The sequence below is a fragment of the Rhinatrema bivittatum genome, chromosome 2 (genome assembly GCF_901001135.1).
Source record: "Rhinatrema bivittatum chromosome 2, aRhiBiv1.1, whole genome shotgun sequence".
Taxonomy (NCBI): Eukaryota; Metazoa; Chordata; class Amphibia; order Gymnophiona; family Rhinatrematidae; genus Rhinatrema; species Rhinatrema bivittatum.
This window is the reverse complement of record NC_042616.1, coordinates 778,850,780-778,874,196: the sequence shown is the minus strand read 5'-3', so window position 1 is coordinate 778,874,196 and position 23,417 is coordinate 778,850,780. Positions and strand designations below refer to the sequence as shown.

Below are 23,417 nucleotides of genomic sequence, written 5' to 3'. Positions count from 1 at the left end.
CCTTACCTAGCTAACTTTAGATCTGCTTTTGAACAAGTCTAACTTATCCAGTATGGTAAAGTTTTTGCCATACCTGCAATAATTACTAGTTTGCATCTCACGCTGAGAGAGAGAGAGAGAGAGTGCCTATCTACAAGGCCTTAAAAATAGACAAGTATTTTATATGCCAATAGGAGAATCATCTAATAGCTCGAGGTGAGGTGTTGGTGGTGGTTTAGGTTTTAGGGGCCAGTTTATCATTCAGAGTGAGACGTATGAACAGCACAGTACATAAACTGTGCTATTACATGACCCTACTATTGGTATATAAATACTTGACTACTTTTAAGGCCTTGTAGCTAATCTCTCTCTCTCTCAGCATGAGATGCGAAATAGTAATTATTGTGGGGTGCGAAAAGTTTACCACACTACCAATTCGCGTAGTGCAGTAATTCTAAAATGTCCATAAACGCACCCCTTTTTCTTAGAGCATGCATTATCAATGCGTTATCCCATTTTGATTAATCTAATGGTTAGCTAGATGACTTCTTATTTATATGGCTAATTGGCATGGAATATTAACCTCAGTATTTTTATGAATTATTTCATAAGCTTCTTTCTCTGATCTCAGGAGAAATGGGGGGGAATGGAGAGGGAACTGATTAATAGCCATCTCTTGTCTCTCAACAGTATTACCAGCACCCCAGGTCCTAGTTCCTGCAGGGGGTTTGATTTTATAATTTCTTAATGAACAAATTTACCTTTCATTGCAGAATGAAGTGATTAAATGATACACCAGTTGCTCAGCGTTTTCCCTGGCATACTTTAATTCTTCAGCAGTATAGATATACATTTACACTCTGTCAATTTCAAAACAGTAAATTTGTAAATTGACTATTCTCTCTTTTTGTTTTTACTGCAATTTAAAGAAACATTTTCATGACAAACCAAGTAAACTGTGGGCATGATTCAAACCTTTTTATGCATTCATGTACAGAATGCACTAAGTTGCTAAGCGCATAGGCAAAAAAATTAGAATCTGCCAATCTGATTAACAAAACTGATGATGTATGCAATCCATCTGTGATGTATCCCTGCATAAAATAGTTTAAATAATGCCCTATGTTTTTTTCACATAACATTGATAGGATAATAAAACAAGAACATATCTTGCAAAGCTATAATGTAGGAGTATCCTTTAAACTATCATTCCATGAAAGAAAATACAATGCTGTAATGTGCATGTTGACGGACTGCAGTCAACACCACAGGTGGAATGTGATTCAGGCAAAGTCTAATTCCAAAATTAAGCATCAGATTCTATTTGTAAGCCTCCTTGTCTGGCATGGCTTGGCTTTCGGTGACTTGAACGGTTGCAGAATTGACTAATACACTTGGTTTTTCATTGGTGCCACCTTCTATAGTCTGTAGTCCATTATTTTTCAAACCTGTAAATCAGAAGAAAAAGAAATAAATACTAATGATGTTTAGTCTCATTTAAGCCCTATTTTACCAGTAGAGATATGTATTTGTCCCATAATTTTATACTGCAGCCTAGGATCATCATAATCATTTATTTATGACACGTTTTTTTCCAGACAGGGAATTCAAAGCGTGTTTTAGATACAGTTGTTGAAATCGTACAGCAAAATAAGCATTAGTGTAAGATGCTTGTTAAATATAATTAATCCAGTAGAGTTACAGTAATTAACATTGCTGAAGTAAGGTACATCATATAATAGTGCAATACATATAAATTAGTGCAATACAGTTAAGGGGCTATATACGTTGCTGAAGTAAAGTACATTGTGCAGCTGGTGCAATTTCAACCCTATCTAAAAAAGATTTTGGTACCCTCTTGTCAGGGTATCCTGCTAAATATAAAATAGACAATGTCAAGTTGAGATAATATTTGTCAATTTGGGGCAATATATACGTTAAAAAATACTGCCGATAGAGCTGACCCCTGAGGAACTCCAGTGTCTAAGGCAAATTCAACAGACCAATAACCAGAAACATATACCGATTAGGAACAAATGCTCAAAAAGAAGGAAAACCATTTTAAGATGATTAATAAGAACAGAGTGATCAATGGTATCAAAAACCGCAGTCAAATCTAAAAGGACAAGAAAAAACCCAGTACCACATTCAAATCCACATTCAAATCCAAGCACCACACAAAGAACACCAAATTCCCTCACCCACCCAACCTACCAGCCAATGCACTACCGAAGCAAAAGACCTAGGCGTTACACTGGACTCTGAGCTCAAACTAAAAAAACACATCACTGCAACAATAAAAGATGGCTACTTCAAGCTACAAGTTCTCAAGAAAATCAAACCCCTCCTCTTCAGCCAAGACTACAGGACAATACTTCAATCCCTCCTATTCTCCAAACTGGACTACTGCAACTCCCTTCTACTCGGACTCCCTTCTTCCACCCTCAAACCACTATAACTACTCCAAAACGCAGCAGCCAGATCCCTAACAAACAGCAATCAATCAGCCCACATTACACCCATCCTCAAAGACCTCCACTGGCTCCCAATACCCCACAGAATACAATACAAAGCCCTCTCCCTACTACACAAATCAATACACAAAAAAACCACAGAATGGCTAAAAGATACTCTCCACCAACATCATACCCAAAGAAACCTCAGATCAAAGAACACCGGCCTGCCAAATATCCCCTCGCAAAACAAGCACACCTCACCACATCCAGAGAATGCGCCATATCAATAGCAGGCCCCTACCTGTGGAACACACTCCCCGAACAACTCAGATTGGAGTCTTCTACCCAGTCTTTCAAAAGAAAACTTAAAAACCTGGCTATTCCAAAAAGCCTTCCCCCCTTCAAGCCTAACCCCACCCATCCCCACCCCAACCTCACAACAAAAATGGTAACTTCACAATTCCAATTTACCTTAGACATGTCCGATCATTCCAATAAGCCCCAATAAGTCTCCCATGTACAAACTTCCCCTTGTAAACACCTATAGAAATTGCCATGTTGAGATGATCGAATCAAATCACCCTGTTGAACTGACTGAATAAACTCTCCTTGATGCTCAACACTGCGAAAATGTATTTGTATTAACTATTGATGTGCCTCCATTCCATGTAAAAATAGTAGGACATGTTCGTCCTACTATTTCTCCACGCCAACATGTAAACCGATGTGATGTACCCCAATGAATGTCGGTATACAAAAGCAAATAAATAAAATCAAAAAGAAATAACAAGAGTGTTTCAGTATTATGATTAGGATGAAAGCCATATTATTGGTCGTCTAGAACATGGTGAGCATCTAAAAAATCTTGAAATTGATTCAACACTACGTTTTCTAATAATTTAGCAAGAAAAGACAGATTACTAATTAGACAATGGTTGATTAAGTAATTTGGGTCGGATGTATGTTTCTTTAATATCGGTTTAACCACTGCCAATTTTAAGATTTTTGTTAAGGATCCCTCTTGTAATGAACAATTAATTAAATCTTTCAAAACACAAGACAACTCCTTACTGAGGCACTCTGATTTACGCATGTAAAAGCTGACTTACAGTGGGTAAAAGTGTCAAATAAAAACAAAATCTACATGCATATCCTTGTAAAACTGGAAGTACAAATACGTGGCTATATGAGTTGTGTACACTTATCAGGCTAATTTCCAATTTATTTGGCTAAGTAGTGCCTTTCCTGCTACTTAAATGGACAAATTTGAAATTATTCAGATAAATAATGATACATATCTGGCTATATTCCAATTTATCCAGCTAAGTAGCAGCAAACCTATATAGCTGGATAAGTCTGAAAAGTGCTACTTGTCTGTCTATCGCGCTTTTCATACTTATCTGGCTAAATGCCGCTACTTAGTCATAAGAACATAAGAAATTGCCATGCTGGGTCAGACCAAGAATCCATCAGGCCCAGCATCCTGTTTCCAACAGAGGACAAACCAGGCCACAAGAACCTGGCAAGTACCAAAACACTAAGAAAATCCCATGCTACTGATGCCAGTAATACCGTAGCAGAGGCCATTCCCTAAGTCAACTGGATTAATAGCAGTTAATGGACTTCTCCTCCAAGACTTATCCAAACCTTTTTTAAACCCAGCTACACTAGCTGCACTAACCACATCCTCTGGCAACAAATTCCAGAGCTTAGCTGTGCATTGAGTGAAAAAGAATTTTTGTACGATTAGTCTTAAATGTGCTACTTGCTAATTTCAGGGAGTGCCTCCTAGTCCTTCTATTGTCCAAAAGTGTAAATAACTGATTCACATCTACTCATTCAAGACCTCTCATGATTTTAAAAACCTCTATTATATCCCCCTTCAGCCATCTCTTCTCCAACCTGAACAGCCCTAACATCTTCAGCCTTTCCTCATATGGGGAACTGTTCCATCCACTTTATCATTTTGGCCACCCTTCTCTGTACCTTCTCCATCGCAATTATATCTTTATTGAAATGCGGCAACCAGAATTGTACACAGTATTCAAGGTGTGGTCTCATCATCGAGCGATACAGAGGCATTGTGACATTTTCCGTTTATTAACCATTCCCTTCCTAATAATTCTCAAAATTCTGTTTGCTTTTTTGTCTGCTGCAGCACACTGAACTGACAATTTCAAAGTACTATCCACTACTATCGTATAACTACAGCAAGGGTTATTTTTCCCTATATGCAGCACCTTGCACTTGTCTACATTAAATTTCATCTGCCATTTGAATATCCAATCTTCCAGTCTTGCAAGATCCTCCTACAATGTATCACAATCTGCTTGTGATCACAAATTTGTGCGGCTCATGGTTTTTACATATGCAAGCATTTGTGCATGCATATGAATGGGACCTTTGGTTTCCCCTTACTAAAGGACCATTAAGTTGGGGAGGCTTAAAGAGGAAATAAGTGAGAGAGATCTGGGTTTTACTCCCCCATGTGGTGGTGTGTCCCAGCTGTTTATCATCCCAAAGTATCTGCTATCCTGGTATATTTTGATTTAGACTTTCAAGCAGTAAGAACCTTGTTGCCCCCTACTGAGTAATTTTTTCTAAGTTATGAGACAGGAGTAAGGAAGAGTCCCTATGTAGGAGTCAGCCTCTGTTGACTTGACTATACAGCTTTTTTATTGCTTTGAACTCTTTTTAAACAATTTTTGAGAATTCTCTGTGAGAGCTAATCCTCTGATTGCAGTGGATTGGTGTGTCCTGCATTCAAGACTGGATCTGGTGTAAGGAAGACCTGCAGTATGTTATCTCTTTCAGAATATAGATCTGACAGTGACATGATACAGAGGAAAATATTTTTGCATTAACTATCTTTTGCACTATCTCCTCTGTTTGGAGGCAAGGAAGTTTTATTCCACCCTTCCTGCTTCTTCCCCTATTTTGCCCACTTGGAGCTGATAACCCATGGTACATGGGAATCGTTATACCAAATCTTTGATAGAGGGAAGTCTTTCATCCAGAAACATACCGAGATGTTACAAATTCCATGTAAAGCAAGGGATCCCAGTAAAGTGCACTACCTGGAGAAACAAAGAAGATACAACATAAAGTAACCAGAACTTTGGTGCCTTTGAGGGAAGTCTTACATGAAGGGGTGAGAAGTGCCCACCAGGCGCTGCCTCAGGAGTTAAAAGAATCAAGAAAGAGACTGAAGTGCCCTTCTGGTGCTGTCTGAGGAGTTAAAGGATTTCTTGGAAGAGACTAAATCTGGGACTAAGTTCTGATTAAATATTGGGACTTATACATTCTAATCACTTTCATTGGGAAGGTTTAAGGATTAAATTGGGAGTTAAAGGAGGATTGGACTACATTCAATCTACTAGGATACTGGAGAAAGAAATTGGAGAACAAAAGGAGTTCAGTATAAATGTAAGAGCTTCTAGTTGAGAATAGAGACTTTGATGAAGAATTGGAGAGTCACGTTTATTACATTTTCTTGCTATCTTATTATTTATTTACTTGAACTCAAAGCGAATTTAATTTTAAATAGCATATAATCAACTATCAGTAAAGAAGTTGGAAACCACCATTCTTCTTCTATGTTTTATTTGGTTGCAGAGACAGTGTAAAGCTTAGTGTTGTATACCGAGGATGGGAAAAAAAGGCTCGAAATGTGGCGACCAGAATTGTACACAGTATTCAAGGTGCGGTCTCACCATGGAACGATACAGAGGCATTATGACATCCTCTGTTTTATTCACCATTCCCTTCCTAATAATTCCTAACATTCTGTTTGCCTTTTTGACTGCCGCAGCACAATGAGCTGATTTAACTTAAGATTAAGTAGCTTTTTTGATTCCTCATGAAAGTCAAACTACATTGGTCAGCAAGGCCTATAAAACAGGCTGTGCATGAGCATAGTGTGGTTGGTTGCTTTATTTTTGGAGTGAGAGGAAGAGAGTAAGAGTGGTCCCCAATATCAGGCCTCACAGTTTGTTCTGCTGGGGGGAGAGGCTTTGCCCTTGTCAGCCTCCTCACGGAGATGGGAGGGATTGTTCTGGGAAGAGGAAAAGGAGTTTTAGGGAGCGTTTTGGCTTTTGCAAAGAGTTTATTTTTTGAGAACTGTGTTTGGCCCAGGAGGGTCATCACCCATGCCTGAGAAAGGGTAGGGGAAGATGCTGCTTGTCATTTTGACAGAGCTAAAAGAGACCTGAAAGGAAGAGGAGGTTTTTTTTTTTTGAGCGAGAGTTTGTTCCAGTTTTAGAAGTAATGGAGTTTTTCTTTTTGGACTGATTCACTGTGTTTGAGCTTTTTGCCACCAGAAGCTCAGCTTGAGGAAGAGAGGAGAGCCTTACCCTCCAAAAAGCCTGCTCCCTAATTTTCTTAGTCCAACCAAAAGGGACACTGAATCACTGGCACAACTCTGAAGCATGACACTTTTGGACTTTTCTGTTCTGTATGAAGATTTTTGAAGAATTAATTTTTGTGACTTGGACTTCAAAATATTCTTGGTTACAGTAAACTATTATTTTTTTTTAACACCCACTTCAAGTGTCCATCCTGTTTCCCCGGAGATGTATCCTCCTCCCTACCACAAAGAATCCCATCACCCTGGTGGCCTACTGGGCCTGAATTTGTATTGACTTGAAGAAGAAAGGAGAATAGGGAATAGGACTGGCCCCAGGGACAGTTGTGTGTCCCTGCATTCCAGGAAGTCCTGGAAGAGGGGGGGGGGGGGGGGTTTACATTCTAATTTAGATTTGCTTGGTACTCTGGTGTACTACAGTTTTCCATGCTGAGTTTGACAGTCGGCGCCGTAACTCCAATTTTTCTTACATTGATAAGCAAGTGCAGAGTACATACTAATAGCCAACAATATTATTCTATTGTTACTTTTTTTTTTTTTTTTGCTGTAGCCGCTGTGTCCTGAAACTTCTTTTGAATTGAGTTCCAGAGGACGTGAAGTTGCTGAGCTGACATTTGGGCTGCTGGAGACGGAACCGTTACCAGAAGTGGTAAAGGTAGTTTGGGCTGTTTTCCATATACCAGCAGGAATGGAGATCTCCCCATGGATGAGTGGGTATGATTGTTATACAAGAACTTAGCCCATGGTAGCAGGAACACAAAATTATTCCGTCTCTCTGTTGCGCAGGAAAGCCTTCAGTGAACAATTAGTACGTTCCACTTGTCCATTATTCTGTGGATGAAATGTGGAGGTGAGATCCAACTGGACCCCAAATTTCTTGCATAGTGCCCTCCAGTATCTTGCAGTAAACTGAGGACCCCTATCAGACACAATATGCAGAGGCAGGCTATGAGCTTGGAAGATGTGCTGGGTGGAGCTGGGTCAGCTCCTGGGCAGATGGTAGTTTGGGTAGTGAAACAAAGTGAGCCATCTTAGAGAATCGGTCCACTGTGACCTATATGACCATCTTTCCTTCTGAAGTAGGTAGATCCACTACAAAGTCCGTGGACAGATGCGTCCAGGGTTCCACTGGAATTGGCAGGGGTTGAGAAGACCCCAAGGATGGCTTAGTAAAGGTTTCTGTTTAGCACATGTCGGGCAGGAATTGACATACAGGCGCACATCTTGTCTCATGCGAGGCCACCAATAGTACCGAGCTAAGAGGTCCAGAGTCTTAGTTCTCCCCGAATGTCCGGCAGTGAGGTAATCATGAGCCCAAGACAGAACTTTTCTCCTGAAATGAAGTGGAACCACTGTCTTGCCTACTGAGGCTATGTTGGTGCTTGCCATACTGACTCTCGCTGGATATAGGATATACTGGGGTGGATTACCCATTTCCTCAAGCTCGGTGGTGAGGGATAATGCATCAGCTCATAGATTCTTGGTTGCTGGTTGGTAGCATAAGGAGAAGTCAAAGCAACTGAAGAATAGGGACCAGCAGGCTTGTCTAGGGTTCAAACGCTGAGCATGGCATAAGAATTCTAAAATTTTGTGATCAGTATATACTATAATAAGATGTTAGGTCCCCTCCAACCATTGCCTCCATTCTTCGAATGCCAATTTGATGGCTAGTAGTTCCTTGTCCCCGATACCGTAGTTTCTCTCTGCAGCAGAGAACCTTTGGGAAAAATAGGAGCATGGAAGTAATCTTCCTTTGCTGGAAACGTGGCTGAGAACTGCGCCCATGGCGAGATCAGAAGCATCAACTTCTACAATGAATGGTCGCAGAGGATCTGGGTGATGTAAACAGGTGTCTACTAAGAAAGCCTCCTTGAAGTCCTCAAATGCTCGGCATGCATCCAAGGGCCACTCCTTGGCATCCGCCCCTTTCTTCATAAGGGCTGTGAGAGGGGCCACCTTTCAGGAGTAGTGCGGGATGAATTGCCTATAGAAGTTGGCAAACCCCAGAAAATGTTGAAGGGCCTTTACTCCCAAAGGCTGGGGCCATTCTCGGATGGCGGACAACTTGTCTGGATCCATCTGGAACCCTGTAGCAGACACAATGTAACCAAAGAAGGGGAGTGACTCTTGTTCGAAGAGGCATTTCTCCAATTTTGCGAATAGGCGATTCTCCCTCAGAATTTGTAAGACCTATCTTACATGTTGACGATGGGTAACTAGATCTTTGGAGTAAATTAAGACATCGTCTAGATAGACTATAACAGACGAATGTAGTATCTCCTGCAGTACCTCATTTATCAACTGTTGGAAGACTGCTGGGGCATTGCACAGCCCGAAAGGCATTACTAAGTACTCGTAATGTCCATCACGGGTATTGAATGCAGTCTTCCATTCATCCCCAGGACGGATGCGCACCAGATTGTAGGCTCCATGAAGATCGAGCTTGGCGAATACCTTAGCCCCTTGTAATCGATCGAGGAGTTCAGGAATGAGGGGTGCGGATAGCGATCTCGTTTGGTGATAGCATTTAGTCCTCTATAATCAATGCAGGGGTGGAGAGACCCGTCACTCTTCCCTACAAAGAAGAACCCGGCCACCGCTGGTGACTTGGAGGGTCAGATGAATCCTCGGGCAAGGTTCTCAGAGATGTATTTTGACATGGCTCGTGTCTCTGGAAGGGATAACGGATAAACCCGCCCCCTGGGTGGAGTGGTGCCAGGTAGCAAATCAATAGCACAGTTAAACGGATGATGCTGTGGTAGCAACTCCGCCTTTTCTTTAGAGAATACATCCATAAACTCCTCATATTTGGAAGGTATAGCTAATGAAGTAGTCATCAAAGTAACACTAGGACGAGGCCGAGCGGATAGGCAAGTCGAAAAACAATTCGAACTCCAAGCTGCCACTTGGAGAGTGTCCCAATGAATGACAGAGGAGTGTCTTTGGAGCCAAGGTAACCCCAGTACGATGGGGTGAACCACTTTTTCCAGCACCAGGAAAGTTATATTCTCTGTGTGAAGAACTCCTGTTCGGAGAGTGACCAGTGTGGTAGTGGCTGTGACGCACCCAGGAAGCAGAGTGCCACGAATAGAAGTGATCCAGAGTGGTGGGTTACGGGGAAGAACCGGAAGCTGGAGTTGCTGTACCAGATCAGCCAGGATAAAGTTCCCTCCTGCCCCGGAGTCAATGAAGGCAACTGTGGAAAAGATCCCTCCTGGGTACTCCAGGGTTACCGGAACTATACATTGAGGAGCAGGGTTAACACAGTCTAGGGACAGCTCCTCTGTGGCGCCTAGGCTTTGGCGTTTTCTGAATGCTCTTTAGACTGGGCCAGGAAGTGGCCCTTCCCGCTACAGTACAGACAGAGGCCCAGTATTCGCTGTCATCTTCTCTCCTCCGGCGTCAGAGAGCTAAGACCTAACTGCTATTATTAGCAACGGTAACATGGAATAGACTTAGTTTTTGGGTACTTGCCAGGTTCTTATGGCCTGGATTGGCCATTGTTGGAAACAGGATGCTGGGCTTGATGGACCCTTGGTCTGACCCAGTATGGCATGTTCTTATGTTCTTATGCATGGGTTCTTTCCCATGAGGATCTGAGTGAGGGGTCGATGGAGGTTGAGAGGGCATCAGAGGTCTTGAGAAGGCTGGAGCCAGTGAGACCTGCCTCCTGGGTGGGCGGAGCTCACGAGTCCTTTGTTGTAGTCGGCGGTCGATTCTCCCTGCAAGATTGATAAAGCCATTGAGATCATCTGAGAGGTCTCTGGCTGCCAATTCATCCTTTATACGAGCCGCCAATCCTTCTAGGATTATACCTCTCAAGCTGTCCTCTCGCCAACCCAGCTCAGTGGCCAGAGTACAGAATTCAATGGTGTAATCCGCCAGTGACTGGGATCCTTGGTGAAGTTACAACAGTTCTCTGGTTGCCGTGGAGTGACATGCTGGTTCGTGAAATACTTGTTTAAAGTTGAGTATAAATTGTTGAAAGTTACCCAGCATAGGATCACTGCGCTCCCACAACGGCGAAGCCCAGGATAGGGCACTCCCTTCCAGCAGTGAGAGGATATAGGCGACTTTCACTGAGTCAGTCAGGAACTGATTCGGTAGCAGAGTGAACCTTATGTAACATTGATTTATGAACCCACGGCAGTGTTTAGCCTCACCGGAGTAGCAAGGAGGAACCAGCAACTGAGTAGGAGCTGTAGGTTCGAGAACTGGAGCCATAGGATGTGTCGGGTGAGCCTCTGGTGGTTGGGCATCCAAGCAATTTGCCAGTTGCTCCACTGTGGCTGCCAGGACGTCCATACAGTGTTGCTGCTGTTGAAGTCATTGTGCCATTCCAGGAATGGCCTGTAGACCTGAAAAATCCGCCGGGTCCATGGCCTTGCAAACTGTTAGGAGTCGTGGATCCTTGGGTCGGCCAGCGGATGATGAAGGATACAGAGAAGATCTCCGCAGAGGATGTAGTAGCCGGGAAGTGGAAGGTGCCGGGAGACCAGAAGGAAGCTTCACCCTTGGAAGCCCGAGGTCCCCCCGGGAGGAGCCTGTGAGGACCCGAGCCGCTGGGACTTAGGCGAGGTCTCCCAGAGGTGAAGTCCAAGATGTCCAGAAGTCACAGTGGAGAATGGAGCAGAGCGGTGGGACGGTCCGAGAGTCAGGGCTGGAGGCAGACAGGAAAATCCAGAAGACGTACCAAATCAGAAACCAGAAGACAGGCCGAAGGATCAGGAACCAGGGCTGGAGCAGGAACGGAAGCTGGATCAGGAACAAGGCTGGAGCAGGAACAGAAGCTGGAGCAGGAACGGAAGCTGGAACTGTAACTCAAACTCTCTCGTGAACCTCATTGCAAGGCAATTCTCTGGAGCAGGGACTGGGTTTAAATACCCTACCGGCGTCTGATGTCACTCCGGAGGCCAGCTGTGGTTTCCCGCCTCTGTCTCTTTAAATTCGGGCTCCTCGCGAGCGCGTACCCAGTGGGTGGGGCCAAGGCAGAGAGCTCGATGGCATCTCCCTCATGGAGACGCCACGGAGAAAGGCCTGTACAGGCCTAAAACAGTGTCGGGGAGAGCAGCTGCTTGCCGGGGCAGACAGCCAAGGTAAGAGCCCGGTCGCAGGAGCCGCAACCGGGAACGCAACAGTTGCTCCATCCTTACTTTCTACAATCCAGTTCTGACCTCTTCTGGTTCTCCCCTCCTGCCCATCTAAAGGAAGGAAAGGAGGAGTCTGGGAAACAAGAACCACTATCAGCGGGGGAGGGGGGCACCAAAACCCTTTTGGTGCCATCCATATTCATGTCCCATAAAGGTGTTTTTCTCTCTTAGCCACTTTACCATTTATTCATTTATTTACTAGTTTATCTGTGATATTTAAAGATATATCAGTTAAAACATTCATATGCATACTTTAAACAGAGTGAAACAAGAGCCACTGTGGAAGAATGGAAAATGGTTGAGGGTCTATAGATCAGGCCAGCCAAGGTAGAGTTGGTCCCACCCGGGCTTCAACTAATGCCCCATCTACTTGAACCTTTCGCTCTGTTTTTATTACGACTTTCTCCTGCCTGGTAGAGAACGTACTTGTGGAAGCCTTGAGTGTGGGGATATAATCAGTCCAGAAGGAACACTCGGCTTGTTTCAGTCCTTTGCGGTTCTGTAAGGAAATGCTCATTTCTTTGTAATTATCTCCATTACTGTGTGCCAGGAAGGCAGGCCACGGCGGCAGATCCTTGGTTAATTTCCTTGAGAAATCATATGGATAGTTTGGATTTCTAAAAAAAAACAAACAAAACATACAAAAAATTAAACTTACAGTAAGGAGTAAAGAATGTGCAGTCTACTGCATTCTCAGCCTAGAGCCATGAAGATAAAAGAAGTTACAGGACCTTAGCTCAGAGGTACTACTCTAGTAAAATGCTATAACCTAAACATTTTTGTAAGCTTTGGGAACAGGTTTCTGGCACATCTGCTTCTGAAAAAAAAAGGTCTTCTCTTACTCAGAGTAACCTTCTAAACTTACTATATACTAAGTTAGGTGTTAACACGCTACATACAAAGCTCATTATTTGTGGATCAAGCCGTACATTGATCTGCAGTATGTGCATAGGGGCTCTCAGTTCTCACCCTTAGCACTTCCAGCCCTTACACTCCTCCCATAGCAAGTTTCCTCTACCTTTATAACTCCTCCATCTTCATCCTGGCATCATCCCAGTTCCCCTCTCTCTTTTGATCCCCTTTCCCCACCTCCGAGCTGCGTCGGTGTTCATAACTTTTTGCTTTGAGCTGCACGCTGTCCCATCCCATGCACTAAAGAAAAGACCCTACAAACACCACAGGAGGACGAGAGCTCTCTGTGAGCGGGGCACAGGCTGCAGAGAAGAGATGATTAGTAAAGGGAGATTGGGTCCAGCGTGGAGGTGTCATGGAGAGGGGATTGTGCCTCGTTGAAGGGGACCATGCGTTCCCCTATTGTCAGCATACCCCAGTTCAGCCCCCACTGGGAAGAGGACTGTGCCATCTCTGCCTTGCAGGGATGCTACAAAGAGGTTCCAATGCAAGTCCCCCCCCCCCCAAAGAAAAATTTCCCATGGTAGCAACTCCAAATGAAATTGCACACCAAGTAGCAGCGTTAGTAATTAGAGGGATAAAGAGCGTGGTTTGGGCCCTACGTTAGAAGCTTTGTACACAGGGCAGTTTTTACCATGCTTGGAGGTCCCTTCTTAAAACTGGACATAAACTGACTGTTCAAATGACGAGTGATCAAGAAAATGAATAAACGGGTAAACATTTTAGGACTCCTCCCGCTGGTAGTTTAAATAATTTCTGTCCACTCACTGGAATCAAATGTCAGATCGGAAGTCTCTTTCAGCCGAGACACAACTTTTAGGCTGCATCTTTTCCTTAGTGTCAAGGTTCATATCTGTGCGTTCTCCGCATGAAAGTTAAATAGCATCCACAAAACGATGTTTCTTTTTGTAAAGAAATAGCAGTGATCAATAAACATTTTAATTCACATTCTGTACATACATACCCTGATCTGACAAAGTTGGCGATGTATTGCATTATTTTTAAAGAAAGGCCTCTCTCTTCCATTGTAAATTGATTTTTATATTGGGAATGAAATGGTAGCCCAAATATATACTTAACATCCTCAGGAAGGTCCAGGCCCGAACTGGAAGAAAAAGCAAACCAAAACAGCATAAAACAAGCAATCACAGACTAAATGACTTTCCTTATTGACAGTGTAAAATTCATCAGTTAGGCAGCTAATACGCAAAGTTTGGAGATGTGGAAAAAATTATTCTCAGTAGTAAAGTTGTGTGAGATGGAGCCAACTATTCCCTAAGTTTGTCTCTCTCTCTCTACTTTTTGGCAGCATTAGAAATGTGCTATGGGGACAGTTAACTCCAGATATTCTACCATGTATTTGTTTCAGAAATTCTGCAAAACTGAGGTCAACATGATTGATTTTCCCACGCCTAACATGGGTCCTAAATCCGGCCACTAGGCATTGCCATTGCGTGATGATTATGACTGCTTCTCTCCTAAGGGCTTTAAAATACTCTCTCCATGGCATCTTCATCCCGGCAGACCCAGGGACGGGATGCAGAAGAGCAGCCATCATAGAAGCTCCCCCGTAAGCTCCTTCGTTCCTACCACAGACGTATCCTGAATATTTGAAGGCTTCAATACCTTTTATTGGCCTGGGAAAGATTGGCAGAACATGAGCTTTCAAGCCTACTTAGGTCCCTTCAGAGAGCCAGCTGCATGAAGAAACCCTCAGCTAACAACTACATGGTAAAGTTTAACAGTCCTTCCCTTATTTTAAATACCGGTTTACGTTGCCAGGATAAAAGGGCAAGCTCTACTTTATCCAGCAGGGACTCAAGGATTCCCCTTTGAAAATCTGTTGTCTACCCTAATGCCTGCAACATTCGGGTTTCTTCATGCAGCTGGCCCTCTGAAGGGACCTACTAATCTATTCCAAGCCTTCTTAGAGAAACGTAGAACTAGATGATAGATAAAGAACATTAGGCCCATATAATCTGCCCAATATTTTACTCCTGATGCAATACCAAGTTGATCTCTGACTTTTCCCTCCCTTTTTCAGAGCTAGGGATTCTCTGTGCTGTCCTAAATTTCGATCTTACACCCGCTGTCTCTTACACTCAATCATACCAGACACTTTCTACCTGCATGCCATCGACAGCCCTCAGCTGCTCATTTGTAACCTCTCTTCCCCTAAGCTTTTTTCTCTGACCTTTGCAAGAACTTCTACAAAACAATACTGTTTGCTTGATTTTGGGAGTAATTTTGTTACTGTCCACATTGGTGTGAAGTGTACGGGTGTTTTTTACCCACAGATTTTACATGACTTTCAGAGGGTAAGAACATACACACTTCTTTGAAAATTATCCCATCAAAACTGTTTGCACACATTTACACCTGCTCACCATACTTGTGCACATTTTTTTTAAACTGAAAAATTACTCGCATTCTTTTGAAAATGCAAAAGATGAGAAACATTTCCAAGCCCGCCCACCCACAAGAATGCCATTTCACACTGCAGGTAAAAGTACATCCATACGGCCCCCTATGCACGTACTTTTACCTGCATATCAGGCAATTTTGTAAAAGCCCAATTCCTCAGGTCAAGCACGGTTTTATCCATGGAAATGACTTTACAAATGATTCCCTGTTTCAGATGGGATGAATGTCAGTTCAGAACCTGCCTCCAGTGGGCGGCATCACGAGCAGTGAATCTCAGAGCCGGGGCTAGCACTCTCACGTGGAGCACAAAGTTTACATTTGTTCAGCTGGAAAACAAGTTGAGAAGGTGCATGTTCCATGCGGAGCACAAACTTCTCTATCCCTCCCTCCCCACAGCCCTCTGTTTCCCTAAGCTACGTGACTGTCTGTCCAAGCACCAGCCCTGCCTCCGTGCGAGTGTGCGTGTGTGTGGGCAAGGGTCAGACAAGGCGAAGACCGCAGGCAAGTTTGCTTGGTTCGGAAACATGTTTAAAAACTAATTACTTTACGTTCCCATGTTAAAAAGAAACATCACCGAACAACAGAAAAAGACTTTTTTTTTTTAAGTGCAGGTAGCAAAGGAATAATTGTTTGCAGTTCTAACAATGCACAGTACTTACTGGGCAATTGGGATGCTAGCCCACGAGCATTTGTTTCTGCAGCAAAACTATTAGCTCTCATTATATGTCGGCAGCTTTAACTGCTTGCTTATATGGATCTCCTTACCTGCTGGATGAAGAACTCTCAGGCACATAATACATGAAGGTGCCCCTTTTAGAATTCTCAGCCCAGTGCTTGGCCATATTCACAACAGGACAGATGATAAAATGGTCACTAAAGAGATAAAAAAACACCCACACTGTATTACAGCATTGCTGCTAATCTGACTCCGAAGTCCTGAACAGATCTGCTTTAACTCCATTTACTCTGCAGAGAAACATGCAGTGTTTTGACCCTGAACAGGACCATGGTGAGGCCACTTTAAGAATATCATAAACCATTTTGTGCCCTATAATCGAGGGGAATTAAATTATGAAAATAATGCAAAGTAACATCAAATTAATAAAAGGGATATACATTTTAACCTACAAAGAGAAGCAATTTCTCCTATGGTAGTTTTCTTTGGAAAAAAGAAATCTGGGAGGAGAATATGATCACCTTGGTTATACTGAGACCAGAATTCAAAGACTCACAAGTTATGCAGCTAAATGGTGAGTTTGAATTCCCCGGTATTTATTCAGCTGTCTTTTACCCGGAGAAGTCATTATCTGGATATTTTGGCCAAATAAGTAAGGAGAATTTAGGGAGCGTTCTGGGGCAGGGTGGAGTTAGCCAAATAATTTATCCAGCTTAACTCTGGGTATTGGGAGTTAGCTGAATAAGTTATTCAGTTATCTCCAGAAGTGGCAGAGAGCAGGTCTAAAGTTATCTGGCCGGCTGGATTCAAAAGAATATAGCTGGTTAAATAGCCATAGCCTGTTACAAAAAAAATAAAAATGGTGGTACCTGAGCCTGGCAGCCCTAATCCCACTGTCTTCCTGCTCTTGAATGCACATTTTTTGAGTGCGAGTTTTGCGTTCTTAAGCGGAAGCGCTGCTTAGAGCCCTCTCATGGAAATCCCATGCAACTGAGGGCATTAAGCACTGAGTACTCCCCAATGCAGAGTGACTGCGTCTGGCCAGCGCACCTTTCTTAGCGCTGGTCCATATTCAGACAAACTCCGGCTAGCAAAGGTAAACATATCCGGCTAACTTTGTAGGTATATTCCATAATGAAACCATAGTACTGAATATAGCCAGCTATTTTAAAGGTAGCCAGCTAACTATTTAGGACAGCTCTTTGTCCTGACCGGGCTTAGTCAGCTAAGTCATCCTGCTAACTCTGAATATTCGAGTTAGCCAGTTAACGTAGCCAGATAACTCAACTCCTCCCATTAATGCCCTTAGAGCGCCTCTAACGTAGCCGACTAAATTCTGTTAGGCAGCTAGAATTTAGACAGCTGTGTGCCCAAATATTGCGTTAGCCGGCTAGATGCTTTTGAATATGGACTTCTTAACTCCTGAGTCAGAGCAGGAGTGGTTTCCAGCACTACTGCACTTGGCACTTAAAACCCCTTAAAAAAGGGGGGAAAAAGTTGTAGAAACCTTTTTTTTTTTTTTTTTTTGGTTTTAACATTTTTTATTGGAGCACACAAAAAAAACCAATAAAAACCAACAGTACAAGAGACAGATGAAGCATTGTACTGATACACAATGATATGTACAATAATAAACGGCCCCTCCTTTTCGTCCCCCAGTCCCATAGTATCCCCAGCCACCCCCCCTCACCCCGCCCCTACCCAGTGAATCCAATAAGTAAAGCTATCATACTGAAGTATATTGAGTCAAGAATCATTCCTATAACAACCGCCATGTGTCAGCGTCCAAAACTTGCGAGTAGACAGCGACACCCATCAGTTGAGGCTCCGTCAGGAAGCTAGTGGGACAAGGAGACAGCTCCCCCATCCCCACTCTCGTCCGAAGAGCAAAGCTCAAGAAAAGCAAGCACATTACGTATCCCAGCAGCATGGGCTAAAAACCTAGGAAGAGTGCCATGAGGCCCTCCACCGCAGATAGGGGCCCCATATGTTATAATAATGTTTTAGCCTTTTATGTTTGTCGGCAGTGAGCTTATTTAGAGTACAAATGTGATCTAGTCGAAGCAGCACTGCCGTCAATGTCGGTCCAGAGGTCTGTTTCCATAACTTCGCAATTTCCAATCTAGTTGCTATACAAGCTTGAACACAAAGCTCTGGAGAGTTAGGTGGATCCCTGAAATCCAATGCATTCAATAACGCACCCTCCACAGACAAACACACTGTGTGGGCGAGCAGCCTTGACAGCCAGACCTCTAATTGCTTCCACAAAGGTTTTACACAGTCCCCCTCCCACCACATATGCATGAATGTGCCTCTCGTATTACAGCCCCGCCAACAATTGCCATCAAATGTGGGGAGCATTTTCCTCAACCGGTCTGGAGTAAGATACCAGCGATATAAAAGCTTATAGCCATTCTCGATAAGAGTCGAGGAGATTGAGGCTTTGCTAAGCTGCAGATATATGTGTTCCCATTCACTCTGTGATAGTTCCCTCCCCAGATCATTCGTCCACGCTGTAATGTAATGGGGTACCCCCTGGCATTTGGAGTTCAGCAATTTATAGATTTTAGATATAAGTCCCTGACTCCTGTGAGGGGTGGAACAGAACCCCTCAAATAGGGTTTTCCCATGAAGTAAGTCTGCCGATACTCCATTGGTGCGACAGAAGTGAGCAAGCTGATGATACGAGAGGAACTCAGAGATCGGAAGGTCCAGGTTATCCCGGAGGGAGGCAAATGACAACAACTTATCTCCTCCCCAGATATGTTCTAATCGGCTTATGGATCTCACCTTCCAAGCTTGAAATGCCCGAGAGGGGAGGCCAGATTTAAAATTAATATTGTGATACAGGCTGGTAAGGTGAAAGTATACCTTCGTACCAACCAACTTATGCTTCCATCTCTCCCACACCAAGCGAGTATGTTTAGTAGTGGGAAGCATGCGGGTACATTCTCTCCACGAACTACGTGGTTGCCATGGCATAGCCGCCAACACCATCTTAGGGATGCTAGCTTGCTCGATCAGTACCCAGTGCTTTATAGTGTTGGTTTCATGCCATGCCACAATAGGGCGAATTTGACCAGCGATGTAGTACCACAGAAAATTGGGCACATTAAGGCCTCCGTCCTGCTTGGTTTGGTAGAGAGAAACCTTTTTTTTTAAACATGTAAAGTGCCCGTGAATAAGTACTGACTTATCTGGGTAAGTGACGGCAGCTGCTGACACTTAACCCAGATAGGTCAATACTTATCAGCGGACATTTTAAAACTTTTTAATAACTTTTCTCCCCTTATTTTAGGGATTTTAAGTGGCAGCCGATCTGCCTGTCAAGGACGCGCCCCCTCCCCCCCCCCCCAGTTCTCTTCTCAAGTTAAAAACGTGCATTTGGCACGTACCGAATGTATATTTTACAGGCAACCTGCTTTTTTTTTAAAACTCCCAATGCATGAGCATATCATTAATTTAGTACATCAGGAGTTAAAAATATTTTTAGTCTGAGCGTTCAGACTATTCATTGAAATCCAGTGCACAATGTTTAAATGCTCAGAAATGCTGCATCAGCCTAGAATGTTTAAAGAAGTGGCCTGACACCCCTCGTCCCCCCAAACCCCCTCCAGGTATGATTAAAAAGTGAACGCTTTCAGGGTCGGTGCCCACCTCCCCCTATCCCTTCCCACCTTCCTAATTAGGGATGGTATGAAATGAAGGCCCCATCCTCTCCCTCCTTCCCTCCACCCTATCCCCCAGATCTACTCTAACCTCTCCTACCTTTCAGAGCTCCTCGTCAGGGCTGGGATCGCAGCCCTGCAATTCAGGCGGCTTCCAATGCTACTAATCTGGCTATATTCTCAATGTTAAATTAAGTGACTACTGGATCTATTGTGCATTTGTTTTCATTTCCCTCAACCTTTGAGGAAGATTTCATGAGCTGTGAATAATAATCGTTTTCCAGGCATTTTATATGCTTTATCTATAATAGCTTTTGATTATTCTAACTACTTTTATTCACACCTGTCAAGGTTTCTATCTGCTTAGTTATATTTTATGTCTTTACTTCCAGTTTCCATTTTGCAACTTTTTATCTGTATTGTTTATTATGTTTTGATTTCTTTCTGCGTGCATTAAATTAGTTTCTGGGTTTTTTTTTATTTCTTTCTGCATGTATTGACTTTTCTATTTTTATTATGTTATGTTCAGTGGTGCTGCTAATTGTTTTTATTGCATTGTTTTGCATTGGCTTGGGCAGTTTGCCTGGATTGGTGGTTAATAAATCAGTAAAATAAATCATCTCCTTCCCAACGGAATCCCATGTTTAATGTGGGGCCGACAGCCCAGGCAAAGAAGACGTGGAGAGATAAGTCCCTTACCTCCAAAAAGCTCTCCTCGAAATCTCCCAGTGCCAAGCCAGGAAGGGGGCACAAGCTTACCGCCTCCCAGCCCAGCATTCAGCGACGCCAGCAGGAGCCACAAATATCCCAGAACGTGTGTAAGGGGACCCCCTTACTAGTGTAGGAGCCCCGACGTGTAGAGTCGGTGGTCTCAGCAGACCCTGCCCCCTATTAGTAGGGGTCTCTGTGGAGGGGCGTCTAACAAGGAAGAGTCTCTCTGTCCAGGGAAGGGGCCTGGGGCCCGGCAGCTCCAGAAAGGAGAAGCTCTCGGGGGGGGGGGGGGTTTCCATGGGAGAAACTCTGGGAGGCCTTATGGGAAGAAGAATTTTTCGGCAGTGAAGGTGACTGAAAGGCTTGATATGGCTTTGAAGAGTGTTGGGTGAGAGGGGATTTGGTTTTTTTTTCTTTTTTGTTTTTGGCAGGGGAGTTTGGAAAAAAGGAAAACTGTCTCGAGGAGAAAGATTTCCTGGTTGAAAGAGGAGTCAGCGAGAAGCTCGCCCGGGCCGCTGCTGAGATAAAGAAGGAAAGTTGCCTAGGGGAGAAGGGTTCTTGTCCCAAGAGCTGAAACGTCCGCTGCTGAAAGTGACTGAGACTTAGTTTTGTGGTTGAGTTAGTTTGGTGCACTAGCCATTGATATCTCATTCAGTTGGGACTTTTGTTTTTCCTGCCATCAGCTCTAGGCTTTCAAAATGGCCTCAGGTAGCCACATCCCGGTCAGCTCCTGGGAAGAGGGCCACGGTCCACGGACCACACAGACCCCATAACAATAAAATGTATTTTTCACACACATCCACAATTCGTGGTGATTTACAACATTATATTCATCATTAAAAGCATATTGCACAAACATTAAAACAAATGATCATTCCCTGCACATTTCCTGTATGGGTTGTATGTGTGTGTGTGTGTGTGTGTGGTAGGGGGAGGAGAGAGCATGTCTTTTCAAGGCTTCACTCCGGGCTTCTTCTGCACACCAGTCCAGTCACAACAAAAATCTAACTTCACTCCAGAATAAAAAGTTTTTATGGAACCTGGTGGCAGAAAAGCAAAGTTCAGTAGTACAGTTGGAGGTAGTGCACCCCAGCGACACAAAGTCCAAAGACTGTGCTGGGCCCTATCTTTTCAGCACACTCCTTCCCACAAAGATAAGTTCTTCGGGCAGGCACTCTTCTTCCCTGGGCCCTCCCAGTACCTTTTGGGTTTGTAAATCTTCTCAGGTCTTTTCTCTTTCAGCTCCTCTTTAGAGGCTCTGATTTGTAGGGTCAGTCTTTGGCTGTGGATTTTTCTCCTTTGACACTTCACTCATTTAGTCCTCTGAAGAATCAATCCCCTTCTCCCTTGGGTCTCCTCAGATTCTCATCTTGTCTCTAGGAACTTTTCCTTCGTCATGCCAGGGCTTCTCCCTCCTGCAATCCTTCATTCCAGTAAGGCTTGGCCAACCTCTCTCCAGCCCCCAGCCACCTTCACTGAGAAGGAACTCTTCTCCTCCTCTCTTTCTCCCCCAAAACCTTCCCTGTGGAGGGATAGGCCCACTGGGACCACTGTGAGAAGAGACAGCACCCAAGCAGAACTCCAGATCTTAGAATCCTCTCGCCTGACCCCCTGCATCACATGGGTGCAGGGGTGTTTATCTACCCTCACAATCTCTCCCCAATGCAGAGTGATCCACCTCCCTGACACACTGACATTGCATTGACATCACACAGACACTGGAGGCACTCAGACCAGCTGAAGCCACTGGTGCCGTCTTCTAAGGGGCAGAACTACTTTTAGAGGCTAAATTGGGCACCCCTTCACACATCATAATAGTGTGGGCCTCGGTTTGACCAACAGCCATTTTGAAAACCCAGAGCTACAGGACAGGAGCAACGGGGAATCACTCCTGCCTGCCGAAGACCCACAGATGGGGTAAGAAGATGTTGGAGAGGATCTGGGAGGGGCCTCCACGAGGGATGACTTTTATCTTTGTGGGTTTCGTGGGAGGGAGGAGGGGACAGTTTGTAATTTGTATTGCTAGTGTATTTCATTTTAGATAAATGAAACAAAATGAAACAAACAAAATGAAAAAAAAAACCCAAAAAGAAAACAAAATCCAGAACAAAAATATTTCCAGCGCACACCGCTAGTTTAGTGCAGGAATGCAAGACAAAACGAATCTTCCACTCTACCTAATTGGCAGTGAACCACCATCTCCATTCTCAATCGTGCAGTATTTCATTTTCCTTTTACCAAAGTGAAAGCCATGCTGAACTGTTTTAAATTATGACCAGGACTTGCCTGGAATTTATTATTTCTCTATCTAAATGAGAGAATGCCACATTTGAAATCGTCGTAACGTCGCCTGCAGGCCTCTGTACTCTACAATGGAGACCGTCAAGCTGCAGGCTGCTCAGGGCCACACAGAGGCCTTTCCCAGAAACATCTGGTTACCAGCGTCATGGGCCAGATTTCCCAAACTAGCTGTGTCGTACTGTAGCTTTCACAGTCCCTGAGGTCAGGCACGGGCCCGCAATTTCTTGAATGAGAGGAGCACTTTAAGATTAATCTGTGCCTTCCGTAATCCAGTGGGCTGGCAGAAAACTCAATGCACACAACTGAAGCTGGAAGATTTTACAGGCGCACCGCGGCACTAAATGTAATACCAGTTGTGAAGCGGAATCTTTTCCTTTAGGAAAAAAAAAACAAAAAAAAATTTTTCTTGAAAATCTGACATACGAGTTTTTGCAACAGCTCCTGCACAGAGCTTGCCTGCAATTCAGATCCGAACGGTAAAGAACAGGATGCAAAGTTCTTATAGTAGGAAATTTTCAAACTGTGTTTGGACAAAATCCATAGGTACATTTAACCAATTTTCAAAGCAAATGTACGTACATACTTTCATTTTTAAACTTCCAACGTGCAGACGGAGGAACCTGGAAAATAAATGCACATAAACTTTTTAATGCAATTCATGCTTGTTATTTCTCTCCCCTCCCCGCCTCCTGTCAACGTGGGTGAAAGTCAGGACACGGAACAGCGAACAGGCTCCCAGTTGTATTCAGGGAGAGCAATTTGTAGACAGTCAGTGAA

At 43.8% G+C, this 23,417-nt stretch overlaps 1 protein-coding gene across 1 annotated transcript in view; it reads right to left on the bottom strand.

Annotated features, from left to right (window-relative positions):
* Positions 1-782: 782 nt before the first annotated feature.
* TG (thyroglobulin) overlaps positions 783-23,417 on the bottom strand; it is a 422,996-nt gene continuing 400,361 nt past the window's right edge. Inside the window, exons 46-49 of the mRNA XM_029587208.1 lie at positions 16,050-16,157; positions 13,825-13,965; positions 12,375-12,565; positions 783-1,427 (exon numbers count right to left, since the gene is read on the bottom strand). Of these exons, the coding sequence (XP_029443068.1) occupies positions 1,300-1,427; positions 12,375-12,565; positions 13,825-13,965; positions 16,050-16,157 (568 nt within the window). The 3' untranslated portion in view covers positions 783-1,299. The remainder of the gene's footprint in view (positions 1,428-12,374; positions 12,566-13,824; positions 13,966-16,049; positions 16,158-23,417) is intronic.